The sequence below is a fragment of the Onychostruthus taczanowskii genome, unplaced genomic scaffold (genome assembly GCF_017590055.1).
Source record: "Onychostruthus taczanowskii isolate IOZ18803 unplaced genomic scaffold, ASM1759005v1 scaffold216, whole genome shotgun sequence".
In the NCBI taxonomy this organism is placed as follows: domain Eukaryota; kingdom Metazoa; phylum Chordata; class Aves; order Passeriformes; family Passeridae; genus Onychostruthus; species Onychostruthus taczanowskii.
Window position 1 is genome coordinate 66,923 of NW_024499418.1, and position 15,892 is coordinate 82,814.

General features: G+C 43.2%; 1 protein-coding gene across 1 annotated transcript; it reads right to left on the minus strand.

Moving 5' to 3' along the window:
* Nucleotides 1-455: 455 nt before the first annotated feature.
* STRA8 (stimulated by retinoic acid 8) lies at nt 456-15,676 on the minus strand. Its single transcript, XM_041404604.1, has 9 exons — nt 15,559-15,676; nt 14,812-15,009; nt 13,022-13,097; nt 11,537-11,621; nt 10,984-11,136; nt 7,801-8,083; nt 6,419-6,495; nt 4,639-4,750; nt 456-1,077 (listed from the first exon to the last, which is right to left on the minus strand). Exons 2-9 carry the CDS (start codon nt 14,917-14,919, stop codon nt 1,003-1,005), a joined length of 969 nt encoding a protein of 322 aa, XP_041260538.1. The 5' UTR covers nt 14,920-15,009; nt 15,559-15,676; the 3' UTR covers nt 456-1,002.
* Nucleotides 15,677-15,892: the final 216 nt, after the last annotated feature.

Sequence of the window (15,892 nt, forward strand, 5' to 3'; positions counted from 1 at the left end):
TTACTTCAGTACTCAGCTCACGTGTTTTTGCCCGAATGTGACATGCTTTTATGCACCAAGGCAATGCTGGGCCACAGTCCAGGCCTCTTGGACACAGTCTAAAAGTTAGACAGCTGAAGATAGATAGCTGAAGTTAGGTAGCTAGGCACACCAGCTGTAGTTTAGGTTGTAAAATAGAACTTCCATCCTTTCTGTTTGTAATGGCTGGTAGCATGACCTCAACATAACCACTATCAGAATACAGCTTGTTCAAGTCTGCAGAGAGCCTTTAATGATAACTCAGAGATGTAAAGGACTTTATTCAATTTCACAGCACTTTTAATTCCAAGACACTATCTGAGCAGCACTACTCATCCAAGAATTAGATGTGGAAGAAGAGCACAGGGCTGATCACTCAGCTTTACACACTTCACAAAGTAAATAATCCAAAGTGTATTACTGTGTCTGCACTTTTTTGGCTGACTGGGGAGTGGGTGCTCACTGCTGCTCTCCTCATAAAGAGACAGAAGAGCCTCATTCCACTCTCTGTGAGGAAATCCCTCTTTCCTTGTGAGCCCAAGATGAAAAATTGCACCAGAAAAGTAATCACTGCCAGGAGGTGATTTTTGCAGGTTGCAGTTTGAGACCTGCATCCTGTGGGAGTGTGCAGACTGTCACTGATCTGGCCTCTCCCTGCTGCTCTTCCCACACATTATGCTAGGCAAGGTCACTTAACTGTACATGCCTCTGTTTCTTTATGAAGCAAGGCTAAACATTAAATAGCAATGGGTAAAAACATTTATTAATAAATAGCTAAGACCTTTAAAACCTTTAAAAAGTATAAATTACTCAACTGATATATCAAGAAATATTAATGAGGGAAGGAGAAGTCAATGGTAACAAACCACTTCAACACAGTGTCTCCACACTCTGCTTAGAGAGGTAGCTCAGTGAGGGAGGGAGGCCTCCTCCTGTGCCTGCTGTACCTGGCAGTGCTTGGCAAAGCTTTAGTGGAGACACTGTTTAGAAATCTTCATCATCGAAGGTCTCAGTGCACCGCAGCATCACGGTCTCATGATCATAGTGAAGGTCTTCTTCCTGAAAGCCCCCCCAAAGTCAAGCAGGATTAAAAACCAGAGGAGATCACTGAATTTCAAATATACAGTGAGTTGGTCAAGAGCTGATGTACCAGGAAATGCAGCATGAGCCCTCCCTCCTCTCTGAATCAGCCACCAGCACTTGATCAGTTCCTGAGGTGCCTGATGAAAAAGGCTCAAATTTTCTGCCAATTTCCTTCTAAAATCACAGGGCTCCACCCTGTGTCTATTTACATCATCTAGACAGCTGTTACTGACTGTGGTAACAAGTTTGTCATGTAACAGGCTCTGAAGGTATGAGAGCTTCCTTGAGGCCTTAACTTCTACCAACTTCAGGCTTTGCTCCACTTTTAGCAACAGAAGGAAGGGGTCTTGTCTTTTACCAGTTTACAGAGAACAAGTGGCTATTGAGAAATCAAAGTCTGGAAGATAAAAGTATTCATGCCTGCAGTCCATCTAGTTCACCTTCTGCATTGAGCTCTTCAGTGAAATACTGCTTTTAAAAATAGGTGCTGTTTGAAAATGTATAGCTTAAGAAGCACTAAATACCACTTGCTTGTTAAGTGATTCATCTAAAATCCATAATTTTAAAAGAAAGCGTGCCTTTGAAGACACAAAGATGCTCTGTACTATTTAGAAAAAAAACCCACTGAGTATAATTTAGGTAAAATCTTTTGATCTCAGTCTAAATTACCTCTTTACTGCCTTTGCTGCAAAGCTTCTCTGATGATGTGACCTTAAGACAACAGCTCTTGAAAAATTACAAGACTGCTTAACTAATCTCATGCTCAGAAATATTTCTCTATCATATACTGTAGAAGCATGCTCCTGTTCTCATTTTGGGGTTCCTGCCCTTTTAACAGCTCTCCCTTTCCTTGTCCAAAAATATTTCCCCCCTCCTCTTGTGAGTCTTTCTGAAGCTTTCCATTCCAGTGGGGTGCAATCCCTTGGCAGCCTTGAGAGCCAGGGCAGCAGCTCAAGAGGAGCTGTGACTCTGAAACAGTGACCATCCAGAATCCAACAGCAGTAGGTGAAGTTTGTACCTGGACAGTTAACCAGAAATGACAGAACATGGCAGTGGCATGAATGACCAGCAATAAAATCCATCACCTCATCAGCTCTGCAGATGAAAGATGAAAGGAAAGGAGACCCATGGGCTGCCTTTTGTATTTCAATGGGGTCACATCACATGCCTTACCTTGGTACTTACTGTACTTGCTTCCCACCTCTGTATCTCCTACAAGGTGTGTGCACAGTGTACTGGGATACTGCTTTATCCTTGAGATAACTTATGCCAGCACTGCCCAAACTCCTGTGCTAGCATGGCAGCAGCACAGGTACCACATCCAGGGAAGGGGAATGGTCTGCAGAGGTTCAGTCATACCCATAAGGTAAGCAGGACGGGTTCCTTTCCCTGCCAAGTCCAGGAGTCTCTGATGCTCTGAGCAGCCCAATTTCTGGGGTAAGGTGAGTAGCCTATACTGATCTCTCTGCTGCTGCCTGAGTTGGTGTGTTTCAAGCTAGCTGGAACATCTTCTATCCCTGCTCTGCAACCACTTTCATAACTGTCTCAATCTGTTTGCTTTGAGATGGATCCGAATTTCTGCTCTCAAAACAAAAAATATCTTGTCAGTCATATTTTCTTTTTTCTACTCTTTTGCCTCTTGGCAGCACTGTCTAGATGTGCTGTTCTGCACTCTAAATCAAAACAGATTGTGACCTTCATATTATCTAGCCTGGGTGATTTCTGCTCAAAGTCCCTTTTTATTGTCTTATCACAGATAACTAAGAGTTCCTGTAAAATAACCCTTTGCAACTTTTTACTTCCTTTTGGATCTTCACAGTACAGTCAACTGCCAATCTGCAGTACTTTGGGCTCTTTTGCTGCTTGTCTTCCCATCACTCCCAGTCTTATTTTAAATCTGCCTCTTTAAACCTTGAAAGAGGCATTACCTCTTCCCATACCACCTCATCTGGGAGCTGTGAGATGGACCTGGGCTCACACATAATGAGGCAGCCTCAAGAAGAAGGACAAGATGAGACCATGCCAGGCATGACACTCACAAAAGAAATTTTAAACCAGAAAATGCCATATCTTGCCTAAAGTTTTTCTTTCCTTTCTAGGCCTGCTGAGTTCATAGTCATTTACTTAAACACAAGAAGAGCTCTGCTCTTACACAGAACATAGCTATTCACAGACCAAAGGGCTGTGGAGATCAGTGCCTGGTCTCTGACAACAGCCAGCAGGGGAAGTTTAGAAAAAAGTGCAAGAACTGGGCACACAGTGTGCTCTGTTTTACAATAAATGCTCATAAGTTATAGCAAACTGTGCTGTGAGGCCCTCCTGCACTGGAAATTGAATTTGTTCCTTCATTTAGTAATTGCCCATGGACTGATGACCCTGGAGTCTAAATGTGGTAATTTGTACGTGCAAATATTTTTAATATGTTGTTTGTTCATTTTATTTAGTGCTTTCTAGTTCTTCTTGTGTTAGACACAATGAATAATCATTCTGTGTACTGAATCCACACCATGTACGAATAAAATGGTCTTGCAGTAACCCTCAGTCTTTTTTTTTGTAGAGAAGCCCTACTCTTAACAGTATTCAATGCCTTTTCCTGTGCTTGCTGCCATTCTCTGCACCTTCTCTAGTGCTACTATCTCCAGGATGGGGGAATCAAATGGCACACAGCAGTCTCTCTCTGACAGATTCAGATATTGGTGCAAAACCAGTTTCTGCTTTGTTTTCTGTCTCAACTACCCCTCATCACAAACCTTGTATTTGTCCTTCAATGGAGCATCTGCTCAAGTCCCAAAGGCCAGGTGTGAACTAGGCAATAGAAACCAGCAAACCAATGGCTGCTGTGGAGGTACCACTGACTCTGAACAAAAAGAAGCATGCTCTGCCTGAGGGGTATCTCCCTTTCAGTTCTTCACCCATGTGCAAGCTCTGAGCCACTTCCATGGCAGGGAGACAGGGAGGGGAGGAAGAGCAATGCAAACACAAAGACTTTGGCTCAGCAAACCTACAACAGTAGGCTGAAGTTAAGGGGAAGCCCAGGAGCTTTTCATGAGCTCTTTCGAGAACATGAATATCTTGCTTCTAGGGCCTGCCAGTGGAGGGCTCAGGGCAGGGAACCTGGCACCCAGACAGGCAGAAGATGGTTCTACTGAGCTCAGAATGAAGCAGCTGGGGGTTGATGGAGAGCTAGAAAGTGAGCTTTACCTGCTCAGAGGAGATTCAAGCTTTTCCACAAGGAACTTTCATGCAAACAATAATAATTAAAAAAAAAATACAATTCCTCATGCCATTTGCCGCTCTGAATAATACTCAAAGCAGTGTTCACTCACCCTTAACCTCTTACAAAGGCAATCCTACTGGCCTTTTGGAATGACACATCTAAAATGATGAACCCCAACTTCTTTTTGCAATCATTCTAGACAATATGATCAGAAGCATTGAATACAAAAATCCCTTTCTGACATTGCTCCTGAAATAAATACACTGCTCCTGAAATAAATACACTGCTCCTTCTATAAGGAATCCTTTGGCAAGGCTCACCTGGCAAAACTGTGCATTAGTAAAGAAGAGGTGTTTTAGGAAGTCAGTGACCTGCAGGTAGAGTCTCTGGTGATCCTCTGGATTTTCAGACGTGCAGCTTGCAAATGCTGAACTGAAAATGGAATCAGATACTGTATTTAATTTTCTGTTCTGTTCTCCTTACTTTCTCTCCTCCATATTTTATTTATAAATCTTAAAAAAATTAAATTGTTTGATGGTTCTGATATTAAAGACAAGATGGTTCTGATATTAAAGACAATAGCCAAGCAAGACAGGGAGGAATTTTGATGGAGGCATTGATAAGATGCTGTTTGCCAAGTGCAAGGCAGATAGGTAAGAACAGAAATACAAGAAACGGGTGTCACAACAAGGAGATCTGCTGATACATTACAGCACAGTAACACTGTTTTGGGGAAAAGCAAATATCCATTTAAAACAGACAGCAACAATGGTTATTTGGGAGTGTATTTGGTAGGGTTGCTCAGAGGGACAGCTTTGACTTCTGTGAAGTTTTTGAGTGAATGCAGTAACCTGTGATCATGAAATGACATGTTAGCTATAAGTGGCAGGTGTGTTCTCAGGTAACTGTGGCACAAAGCTAAGCTTTTTATTCTAGACCTCACCTCTGTGTTCTTCCTGAGGTTTTACAAAGTTCTGCTGTCACACCTCTGTCCAGAATTACAAGGTGCAGAACAACAGGCAAGAAAGAGAAAACAATAAATGTTGACTATTGAAATACCAAACTGATTTGGGACCTAAAACAGATTTTAAAGATTATAGTAATACTTTGCAGTATTAAGGAATACTTAATCTTACTTTAAAAACAAATGGAAATTGTGACCTAATAAATGTTATTTAATAAATAAAAATTTGTTAAGCTTTTCATCCCTTCAAGTATATTTTGATCATCAGCCAAAACAACCTTATTTTAATTTATTCCCTTCTGGAAGTGCAGCGTGGAATGGTGGTGAAAGGAAGAGATTCACATTAAAGATCACTCTAAATGTTGAAAAATAAGTAGAAAATGGGATTAAAACCCCCAAAGATTAAAAACACTATTTGCAAAGAGAAACAATCTTAACAAAGACTAAGTAGAAAGAATACATAAAAGATGAATAATGTGATTTTCCTCTTGAGGAAAACAACGTTTTTCTTTCTTTGGTCTACTGGGAAAAATCAAAGGCAGTGCCAGCTTTGTATCTGACATGTTCTCTTCTAGGTCACTCATCTGAACTGAAGAGCATTATTTAAAAGATCCTGTGTTTCTTTGGTGTTACTGTTCAGGTCAACCACACTTTAACCTGATCACCTCCATGTGGCTGAATTAGAGTAAGACAAGGGAGAAAATGTTGAAAATTTTTCATTTTTGTTTCATTAAATGAGAGTATGGCTTATGATTAGCTGATTTATTAGGGAATGCCTCTTGGTCCTCACAGGCTGGTAAGTGAGAGAGAAAAAGAAAGCATTACAAGTATTGTAAATTGGAAAGACAGAAAGCTGTGCAGAGGGGCAAAGAAAATCAGAAGGACCCCAGTTATCCTGAAGTGATGGGGCTCTTAGTAAGTGATTCTTACTGATTCTGCTGTAAATGACCATTAATTGTTTTACTTTTTCCCCTCAAAAGGAAGTATTATTGTGAGCACAGTTGCTAGAGGCTGCTGTTCTGACCATTTATTAAAAAAGAGAGCTGTTGTCTTACTCCACAGAGCACTTGCCATGGACTGCTGACAGTGGGCTGTGAATGTACTGTGTCTACCAAAAGGGGGTGTTTGTAGTTTACCTCTGGCTGGACAATCCCTGAGCCTTGCTTCTGTCAAGGAACCCAGCAGCAACATCAAATGCATCTTCAAACATCACCTAGCAGAGAAATCACTTCAGATGTCAGCATATCTAGGCACCTAAAAAGTTTTACCTGGGGCAAAATTTTTAATAATGAAGTCTTTAAAAGTACAATATTCTTTCTTTACATTTAACAGGTATGGTTACAGCTAGAGTAAACCAAGAGATTTTGTGGAGGCAGGAATAATGTGGAATAACTGTATTTCATGGCTAGGAACACAAGGTCAGTCCACTCCCTTAAGCCTGTGCTTCAACCTCTAGGAATTAGACTTCACATTACACCTCCCAAAACATCAGTAAAAAACATGGATTGTATCAGTGCTTTAGCAACTTGACTGTGGACTGCTGCTTATGGCTGAAGATCTCAGCTGTACCAGCCAGTCTCTCCAAAACTGACTCCAGCTGGACAAAGGAGTTTGGATGCTCCTTGTGCCAGACCACTGAACTCCTTAGTTCACTCTGCCATAACGCAGTTCACACACTCTCTGTGCCAGAAATACCATACAGGGAACATTCCCATGACATTTCCTAAGGCAATGAGTAACATCAGTTGTGTCCTGTGACTCAGAAAGAACATGCCAATGCCATTTACTCACATGCTAAAGGTAAACATCTGTCCCTTCCTTGCAGCTAATGAAATTACACAGACCTCTTCGAGCAGCTAGTTACTTCAGCAATCAGTGCTCCAGGAAGCATTGACAGAACTGGCTGTTATTTACTCTGTCTCTTATTAATAAATGCTCTGGTCTACTCAGCCACTGACTTCTTGGCTCTGCAGAAGTGCATGGTCCAGGCAGTCATTGGCCCTGTACCACTGGGACTGGTCTAAAAATACTTTCTCTTTTCTACCAAGTGCTTTGATAAAAAAACCCACCCAACCCAAAACACTTTGGCAAACTAGGTATCCCTTCTGGATTTAGATCATCTGTGCTCTTTGGAGAGTCTGCAGAGAACAGTAACTGTATAATTCTTGTTCTTGCTCCCTGTCCCTGGAGCAAGGTAGGAGCAAATTTAACTGTTACTTAGCACAGAAACTCCACAAGTCAGTGGAGACTAGCAGGATTACTACCTCTGCACTTCTGCAGCTCACTAGGCATCTTACCAAGAGAAAATCTGGTGCAGACATTTACTCAAACTCTGCTTATTGTCTCCACATACCCACTCAAATGATCTTGAGAAAATGTAGTTACAACTACATTTAGTAGTAACTAAATGTACTAATTTAGTATTTACTGTATGTTTGCAATTAAAAGCTGCAGGGCCAATTAGCATCTGAAGGCTTGGAGTTTCAGGGGCAGACTATGAATGTTGCTGAGCACTTACTTCCTCTGGTGTGGAGACTGAGGAACCACTGGCTCCCTCACTGTTACCTCCGCTGTCCCTCACACTACCTTCAGTGCAAGCAGGCTCTGGGCAAGCAGCCTTGGGATCCATGAGGAAATCTCTCTGGCTACAGTACTGCAAGATGCTGTCCCTGCTCTCTTCAGAAAGCTCTTGCCAGAGATGGGAAATAGCTGTGGAGACCTCAGGAAGAGGCACCTCTCCAGTGCAAACAATTCCATGCTCTACCAGCAGGTCCACTGTGTGCTTATAAAAATACAGGTATCTAGAAGGAAAGGAAAGGGAGTATCTCTTAAGAGCAGGCTATAAGGCAGCCATCTACTGAAAATCAGCAGGACACCAGGGAGTAGCTCTGATCCATAACTACTTCACTGACTCCGCCTCCCAGACTTCATACAATTACTGAACGGTGCCCAACACTGACAATTTCACCTGCAAAAAGCAGGCTCCAGCTTCAGCCCCAGTAGGACTGCCTCACAACAGAAGCAAGAGACACTGCAGGCTGTACAGGTTACACAGGCAAAGCTCATTCTGGAATTTAATACATTTTCAGTTACTTGCCTTTGTATCCTGAACCTTTTGCACAGCAAATCACTTTTTATACATTTACTGGCATTGCACTGCACTTTAAAGCTCTAGCTGAGGTTATATCCTGATGCATTAGGTACTGTACACAGAGACAGAAAGACACTACCCCAGGTCTGGATGCTCCAACTTATGCATGGGAGCTCAATTTCCTCCATTTTACATCTAAGGAAGCACATCCCTAACACTATGCAGTCTGTAGTGAAACTGGTGGTGGAACACAGGGGTCAGAATTTCAACCCAGTGACTAAATCTCAGAACAAGCCTGCTCCTTCTGTTAGCACTGTCTGGCACAGCGAACCAAGGACAATAATGTCTACTTCAGAAAGAACACTGAAGGTTATTTTACATTAATTAAATGCTTAGAGGGTCTCAGACAAAAATAAAAAGATCAAAGTAGTATAAACAAAGATCTCTATAAACAGCAGTCATTGTTACTATGTTTGGGCTCAAAATGATTCCTTGGAAGATGTCCCAAATGAGAACATTTCCTGATTAACTGAACAGTATTGTATGAGAAAGTAACTCAAAAGAAATAATTCTTTTTTATTTGTAAATATGTGTTCCAGCAAACCAATATAAAAATTTTTGTAGGCAAACATAAACCTGTTTAAACCCAAGTTTCCACACTCTGGAGTATTTTCCACCACTGCTGGAGACAAAATACAGGAAGGGGAATAAGCGTTCTCATGTAAGGTATTGCACTCACTAAGGTTTCTGGATGTCTGGCTCCAAACAAAGGACCTGGAATTTCTCAAGCAGAAGAACATGAACCACCATTAGACTGCTCTGCTAAAGAAATTAAGTTTGAAGCATGAGTCAACTACTTCCTTCCCAGCTGGAAGGAGACAACCACATTTTGCACTGGACAGAGCACTGTGAAGTCCTACCAATGACTCTCCTGCTGCTGAACGTGGGAAAAAACCCAGTCAGTTGAAGCTCAAAGCATTTCTGATGCTTCCCAAATAATATGATTAAATGATCACCAAAAGGCTGTTGCTTTCTTTGCTGAAGAGTCCTTGTCGTTTTATGCCTGTTATAAAAGGTCATTTTTTACCAGAATTAGCTACAAACCAAATACAATCTGCCCTAGGACTACAGGATAAGTGCCAGAGCCTACACAGTACAGGCCCTGGTCTACCTCGTCAGTAAAGAACAAGAAAGTCAGGTGTTTATGGCTCTGTCGTGCAGTCTTTGATGAAGCAGATTTTTCTAATCCTGAAAATCTTGATTCAGCACATTCCAAGGTCTTCTAAAAGATATCTTAACCACAGCCACCTCCAAATCTAACAGGAGCAAAAGCAGGACCAGGAGAGGGAAGCTGGTGCCATCTGCTGGTCCAGCTGCAGTGTCCTTTTGAGGAAATAACCCAGTGATGAAAGGGGTTTTTAGAAATACACAGCAGTTCAAAGCAAAAGAGAAGAAGGAACTGCAGAAGTTTTTGGTTTTGGTGGTGATGCCATGGAAGAGGATGCCAGCTGCAGCTCTGGATTCTCCTGCACTGCATATTGTTGACTGTGGAATGGTTAGGGTGGAATTCACTGCTTGATGGTATAGGATAGATTACACATACATCTATTTCCCATATCTTGGCAATAAAATAATCGTTTAATCTGTTGGAAATGCAGGATAAAACCTCTAAGTACCTCCTAGTGGTGTCTGACAGGAAGGGGAAGAACATGGAGTATAATACTCAGTTTTAAGGTATCACTAACTTTGGAAAAAAAACCAGTAATTTTACCATTATGACTTCCACATAAAATACATGGACAACTGACATGAGAATAGTAATCTTTGACTTTAGGTCGTGCATCAGGCATTTAGGAACTTAAAGGGACTCACATCCACTAGCTCTAAGTGTAACACACGAGTGTTTAGGTTCCTCCCCTTCCCCAGTGTTGCAGGCAATTTTGCATTGTTGCAGAATCCTTCTGGTATCTTCCAGACAACCACTATTCTGCAAGCCAGAGGTTGAGGACTACAAGATGTTATTTGGTTGAATCCAGCCTTACCCTACTCTGATCCCACTAAAAAAGTACTCCAAGCTGCCAGGAGCTAAGGGTCTGCTTCTGGAAGGGACAACAGTGTTCAAGCTCCTCATAACAATGCCATTAGAGCAAGGATGAGCATCACTGTGAAGAAAAGAGCATGCTTACCTCTGGTTCCTGCACCTCCCTGGAACACATGCAGCTAGACTCTTGGCAAATTCATCTGGTGAAGAAATTCTTGCCCTCCTAAAATCTAGCCCCATGGCAGGGATACAGTGGTAAAGTGTGGCAACACAGGGACTGACACACTTGAAATAAATTTTCTTCTTTTTCTTAAGAGGTGAAAAATCCTCAGGGATTTACCAAGGCCTGAAAAGCTGGGGGCTGCTACAACTCTAAGAGTCCATTCATGTGCAAGCTGCAGGGACTTAGGAAGTGATCAGCTTCATCACCAGCAGGGCCAAAGTTGCTGGCACAAGGCTTCTGTGAGGCAGACACAGGCTCCAGCAGGGCTGCATGCACGGCAGTGCCTGCATGCACAGTGATAATGCAAAGAATTAAAAAACCTGAAGGCAATGTGTGGTGCACCTACCGCTCAAATTCCACTAGATCTGGGGATAAAGTGTCTGAAAACTGGATCAATTCTGGCTTCTCATATTCTTCCAGTGTTTGTTTTTCACATTCTTGAAGCAAATACCAGATGGCAGAGTCACTTTCACTCATATCTTCTGAGGCTGATGTAGTGCTGGAAAGAACACGGGAAAAAAAGCCACATTAATAACTTCTCAACTGGATTAATAATGCCCTCATCATGGTGACTCCAGACCTAGGGGCATTCTTCCCAAGCCAGCTTTTTTCTCCTTCTTTTGCTTTAAACAATGAGACATCCTTGCCAGAGATCAGCTACATAGAAGGGGAAAAAAAAAAAATACAAGCACTGCCTGGAAATGAGACCAACAACATGCTTAGAATGTTTGTACACTCCATGGGATTACAGCGATCCAGGTGAAACCTCTTTGTCCTTTCCTCATGAGGAAAAACCTCTGCTTGGAAATACAGTAGCAATGACAAAGAGTTCCAGAGATGCTGGGATGGAAGCAACTGCAAAATATTATCATCTTTTCTTGACTGGTAAAAGCCCTTACCTCTGACTGCCGAATTGCCTCCTGACATATTCCTCCCTGACTTCCTCCAAGCTGGATGGGCTCCCATCCTCCAGACTGCAGCTCGCTGTTGTCAGCAGAAAGGTCACTGTCACATCAATGGCACTTTTGGCTTCTCTCTCCCCCTCAGCCCCAACCTAGCAGAATACTGCCAACAACTAGTTCTTCACAAGACAGAGCTTTTCATTAGGCCAAAATTATGTGAAAGAAGAAACATCTGTCTCTCCTAGAACATAACTAGCACTACTGGGAGTTTATGAACACTGAGGAACCTAGAATCAATGCCTTCTTCCTAACATTGATTTTACAGAACTGATATTGAAAACAACCTGCAAATCAAACTCTGGGCACGCACTAGTCAATACAGTATTTTTTTAATAAAAAAATACCTTATAATGAACAAATTGCATGTGAAAAACCCTGACAATCCAGCCTGTGATTCACAAGCAGTATGGATTTTACACATATGCAAGTACATACAAGGGGAAGCTTGCCTCAAACTCCCCTCAACCAGCCTCCCCGCTTGTTATCCTTTCAATTTTGCTCTGTCAAACTATTCTTTCTACCTATGACTCACTTTTATGGGTTATCCAAGGATGTGGGTTCAGATGAGGTTGTTAATTTTAAGCACTGAGACTTATAATTGATTCAAATTATTGGAGGTGCAAGTCACATGAATAGCAGGGTATTTTCTAGCTGACAGGAATTTGGACACTTGAAAGAACAAAAAAATATGTCCAAAGCCTCTGTGCTATCAGCCCCTGGTCCTGCTTGCTGCTAGCAGAGGCAGTGGCCAGCAGCACTAAACAGAAGGCACGCTGCTGGGGCGTGAGGTCCTGCAGCAGGAGCTGCCACAAGTGCAGACAGCACCTGCTGGCCAGTGTGACCGAGGTGTCACAGGCTGCAAGAGAGCAGGGCTTGAGAATGGCCTGCCAAGCTGAAAGAAAACAAAACTGCAGCACCTCTCTTAACCATTTATATCAGAGTACACTCTTAACCAGAGGCTTCCATTTCCTACCCTAGGAAATCCTTTTACCTCACACCAGCTCTGGCAGGGCTGGGTGCTGGTGACAGCTGTGACTGTCCTGGTCACACTGCTGTGACCAGGAGGAGCACACAGCTCCTGCAGGAGCCTAAGGATGCAGCCTGGGCACCCACAGCAGCCCCACACCTGCTGGGGGGAAGCTGCCAAGGGTACTCTGCCACGGGAGAGTAGGAATTGCTTGTTTCCTCTCTTCACCCAGGCTGGGGAGAGGGTAGGAAAGGCTGAGTCAGAGGGGAATTTCTGAGATAGATACAGTGCTCAATGGATTGACAGACTTCTCACTGTGCCTTACTTATTGCTACAACTAAAGCCACAGCTGACTGCAATGCTTTAATGGGCTCAGCTCTGTACTTCTGTCTCTAACAAATACATAAAAACCAAGTCCAGGCTCTTTGTCCAAGCAAATACTTGCGTAGAGTTACCTTTCATCTTCAGCAAAGAACACAAGGTTTGCTCCAGCTTCTGGATAGATGTCTTAGCCTTACGCAAAACCTGATACTAAACATAAGAAGAAAACAGAACTGATTGTTCTCTGCTCTAACTAGATTCATGTTTTAACATGCCTTTGTTGCTTTGCTTCTCCTTCATGTTTACCTTCAGTAATTTCCATGTCTCTGTGAAAATATATTGTGAAAATAGTGTTGTTTCACTAGCTACCCTTATACATATGAAAAAGGGAAATAATTAATAAAAGAGTAAACTTCAATACAGAATATAAATATTTGGGTATCTATTATGGAATACATACACATAACACCCAGTCACACAGACATTGGCTACTTAACTCGGATCTTTTTTCATCAGCAAATGGTCTTGTTTGGATCGTTCTCTTCTTGGAGCATGTCCAGAAATACCATGCTGCGAGTCTTGTTGGATGCCTACCAACTTAAGGCATAAGATTTTACTAATGGTTTCCCATGAGACTTTTGCTAGGAGAAGCCTCTGCCATGTTCTACACTGCTGTAACCTGGATTACAGCAGCATAAAACATGGCAAAGGCTCCTCTTAGAAAAAGTCTCGATTAACAGGATTAACTTCAGTGCTGCACATCATTCCTCCATCATCTACACCAAGTAAAACTAAAAACATATAGCCAGTGCGTTTAAACAGACACATCTCCAAAATATTTCAAGATTTCTGTGCATGGTGAGACCATCCATATCTACCTTGCAGAGCTGGATATTTTAGCCAGGCACCAAGCACTAGGATTACAAGCAACCTTCTGTATTAAGACTTTTTAAAGTATTAAACTACCTTGGCTCCCAAGAGTCACACAAGGGGCACAAGACACTATGAAAAAGCAATTTCAAGAACTGGTATGTGAACACAGTTCCCTGAGACCAGGCAAAGGAAGCAGTGCTTAGTCTTGGCTTTGGAGATCCTGCTGACTTCAGGTTAACTTGTATCTTGCTCAGAACATGGCAAACCGAACTCTTACCTCAACCTACATGAGGGCTAAGGGACTCAGCAGGCACAAACCACATATAGTGGTATTCAGCATATTCAGGAGACAATTCCTGTCCTAAACAATCATTACCCCCTTTACTTTACAAACTGGAAAACTGAAGGTAACCAATGGAACTAAATAAATTAGTTACAGAGTTGAGTAGATACTCCTGAGGTTTGCTCCTCTGCCTCGAGCATGGTAATTTTAGTCTTTTCAGTATTATTTTGAGTAAATTTCATCTTTATAAACAATTTTGCCTAAATAGTTTCTTCCTTTAGTTGAGACCAAGAAACAGTACTGGTGCTTGTTTTTATTCCTGAGCTTATCTTTCCACTGTCTTGAAGACAATGTGCACCTCATAACACTGAATGAATTATTCCTTTCCCTCTAATTCCTCCTGTCCCTAAACTCACTGTTCTGATTTCAGAACAAAATGCTGTGACATCAGCTTCATCATGGGATCCCTTGGTTTGTTTCCAAAATACTATAAAAGGAAATGCAAAGCCATAAAAATGCTGCAAAAAGCCTGTAAGAAAAGTACAGATAAGGCACATGATAAACTCATGACCCAGCCACTACAAACTGGACAACTCGCTTAGGCTGAGCTGGCAGCTTTAGAGATCCAGGAGAGGTGCAGGCAGTGAAATTACACACACACTGGCACCCACAAAGACACAGCGACCACGGACTGAGCCTAAAGCTGGATCAGTGTGAGCATGCCCACGTATTACAATGATGCAGAGAGAAACAGTCACTGTTCCGCACCTTTGAGGCACAGCTGTCTGACTGGGATAAAACTCTTCCCCGCAAGCTGCTGAAGAGTCTTGCCAGAGGAACCCAGTGGTGTGCCTGTGGCAAGTGCTGCTTTGCCATGCAGTGTTCTGCCTCTTGCAGGTGTCTCAGGGGGTTGAGACTCACTTTGGCATGTGTCTTCCTACAGTCTCCAGCTGTGCCTGTTGGAAGCTGCAATGCAACATTTATTTATACTGAATAAATAGCTAACTGAAGGGAAAGAAATCTTACAGCCTGCACAGTGGATAGACAAAAAGAAAAAAAAATCTGCCTGACAAGAGCTTATCTTTCTGTAGAAAATCATGGAGTTTGAAATATTTTCTTTGCCTGAAACATACCTGCCTGTTAAGTACTTACTAAAACCTAATTCACCACTAACAATTAACAGCAACCCAGCTGAAGCCAGCCTCCCATCTCCTGCACCCTTCCCTACAATGCTTTGTGTTTCATTTCCATGGAAAATCCAGGGCTTGGCTTCACAAAGCACTAAGGCTCCTCTGCTCCCACCGATGTTGCTAAATGACAGGCTTCTTTACAACATAGAACATTTTTTTTTTCCCAATAAACTGTGACACATTGGTGTGGGCAACGAGACCAGACATACTCTTGCACGAGAGGGCCAGATCCAGGCCCAGCCGGGCCTGACACAGCCTGAGGCGCCCGCCTGGAAAGCCCTTCCCGGCTTTCCACTGGATTAATGCCCCCTGCCTCGCTACCGACCGCAAGCACAGCCCAGAGGTAAGAGTGCCCGCCCCTGCTGCTCCTTCTGAGGTCGGGAGGCACGGGCCGGCCGAGGGAAGCCCGTGAGGGGCCGCGCCGGGAGCCTCTGGACGCGCCCGCTCGCTCCGTCTACCAATCCACCCATCCATCCGCCCATCCATCCATCAATCAATCCATTGGCACCGCCCGGGCCCCGCCCCCAACGCCGCCGCGCCTCTGCCGCCGGCGCCAAGCAACACCAGCCGCACGTGGCGGACGGCCAATCGGCACCCAGCCGGCTCCCGGCGGCGACCAGTCAGAAGGCGGGAAAAACGCGGGCCGGACGCTCCAGCGG

What these genes read in the sequence shown, in the direction of transcription:
- STRA8 (XM_041404604.1), bottom strand. Translation starts at nt 14,919, where the DNA reads ATGGCAAAGCAGCACTTGCCACAGGCACACCACTGGGTTCCTCTGGCA. An exon ending in GATCTAGTGGAATTTGAGCG is followed by an intron (nt 8,084 to 10,983) that starts GTAGGTGCACCA and finishes CTTTCCTTCTAG; the next exon opens with ATACCTGTATTTTTATAAGC. An exon ending in CTAATGCACAGTTTTGCCAG is followed by an intron (nt 1,078 to 4,638) that starts GTGAGCCTTGCC and finishes GGGGGCTTTCAG; the next exon opens with GAAGAAGACCTTCACTATGA.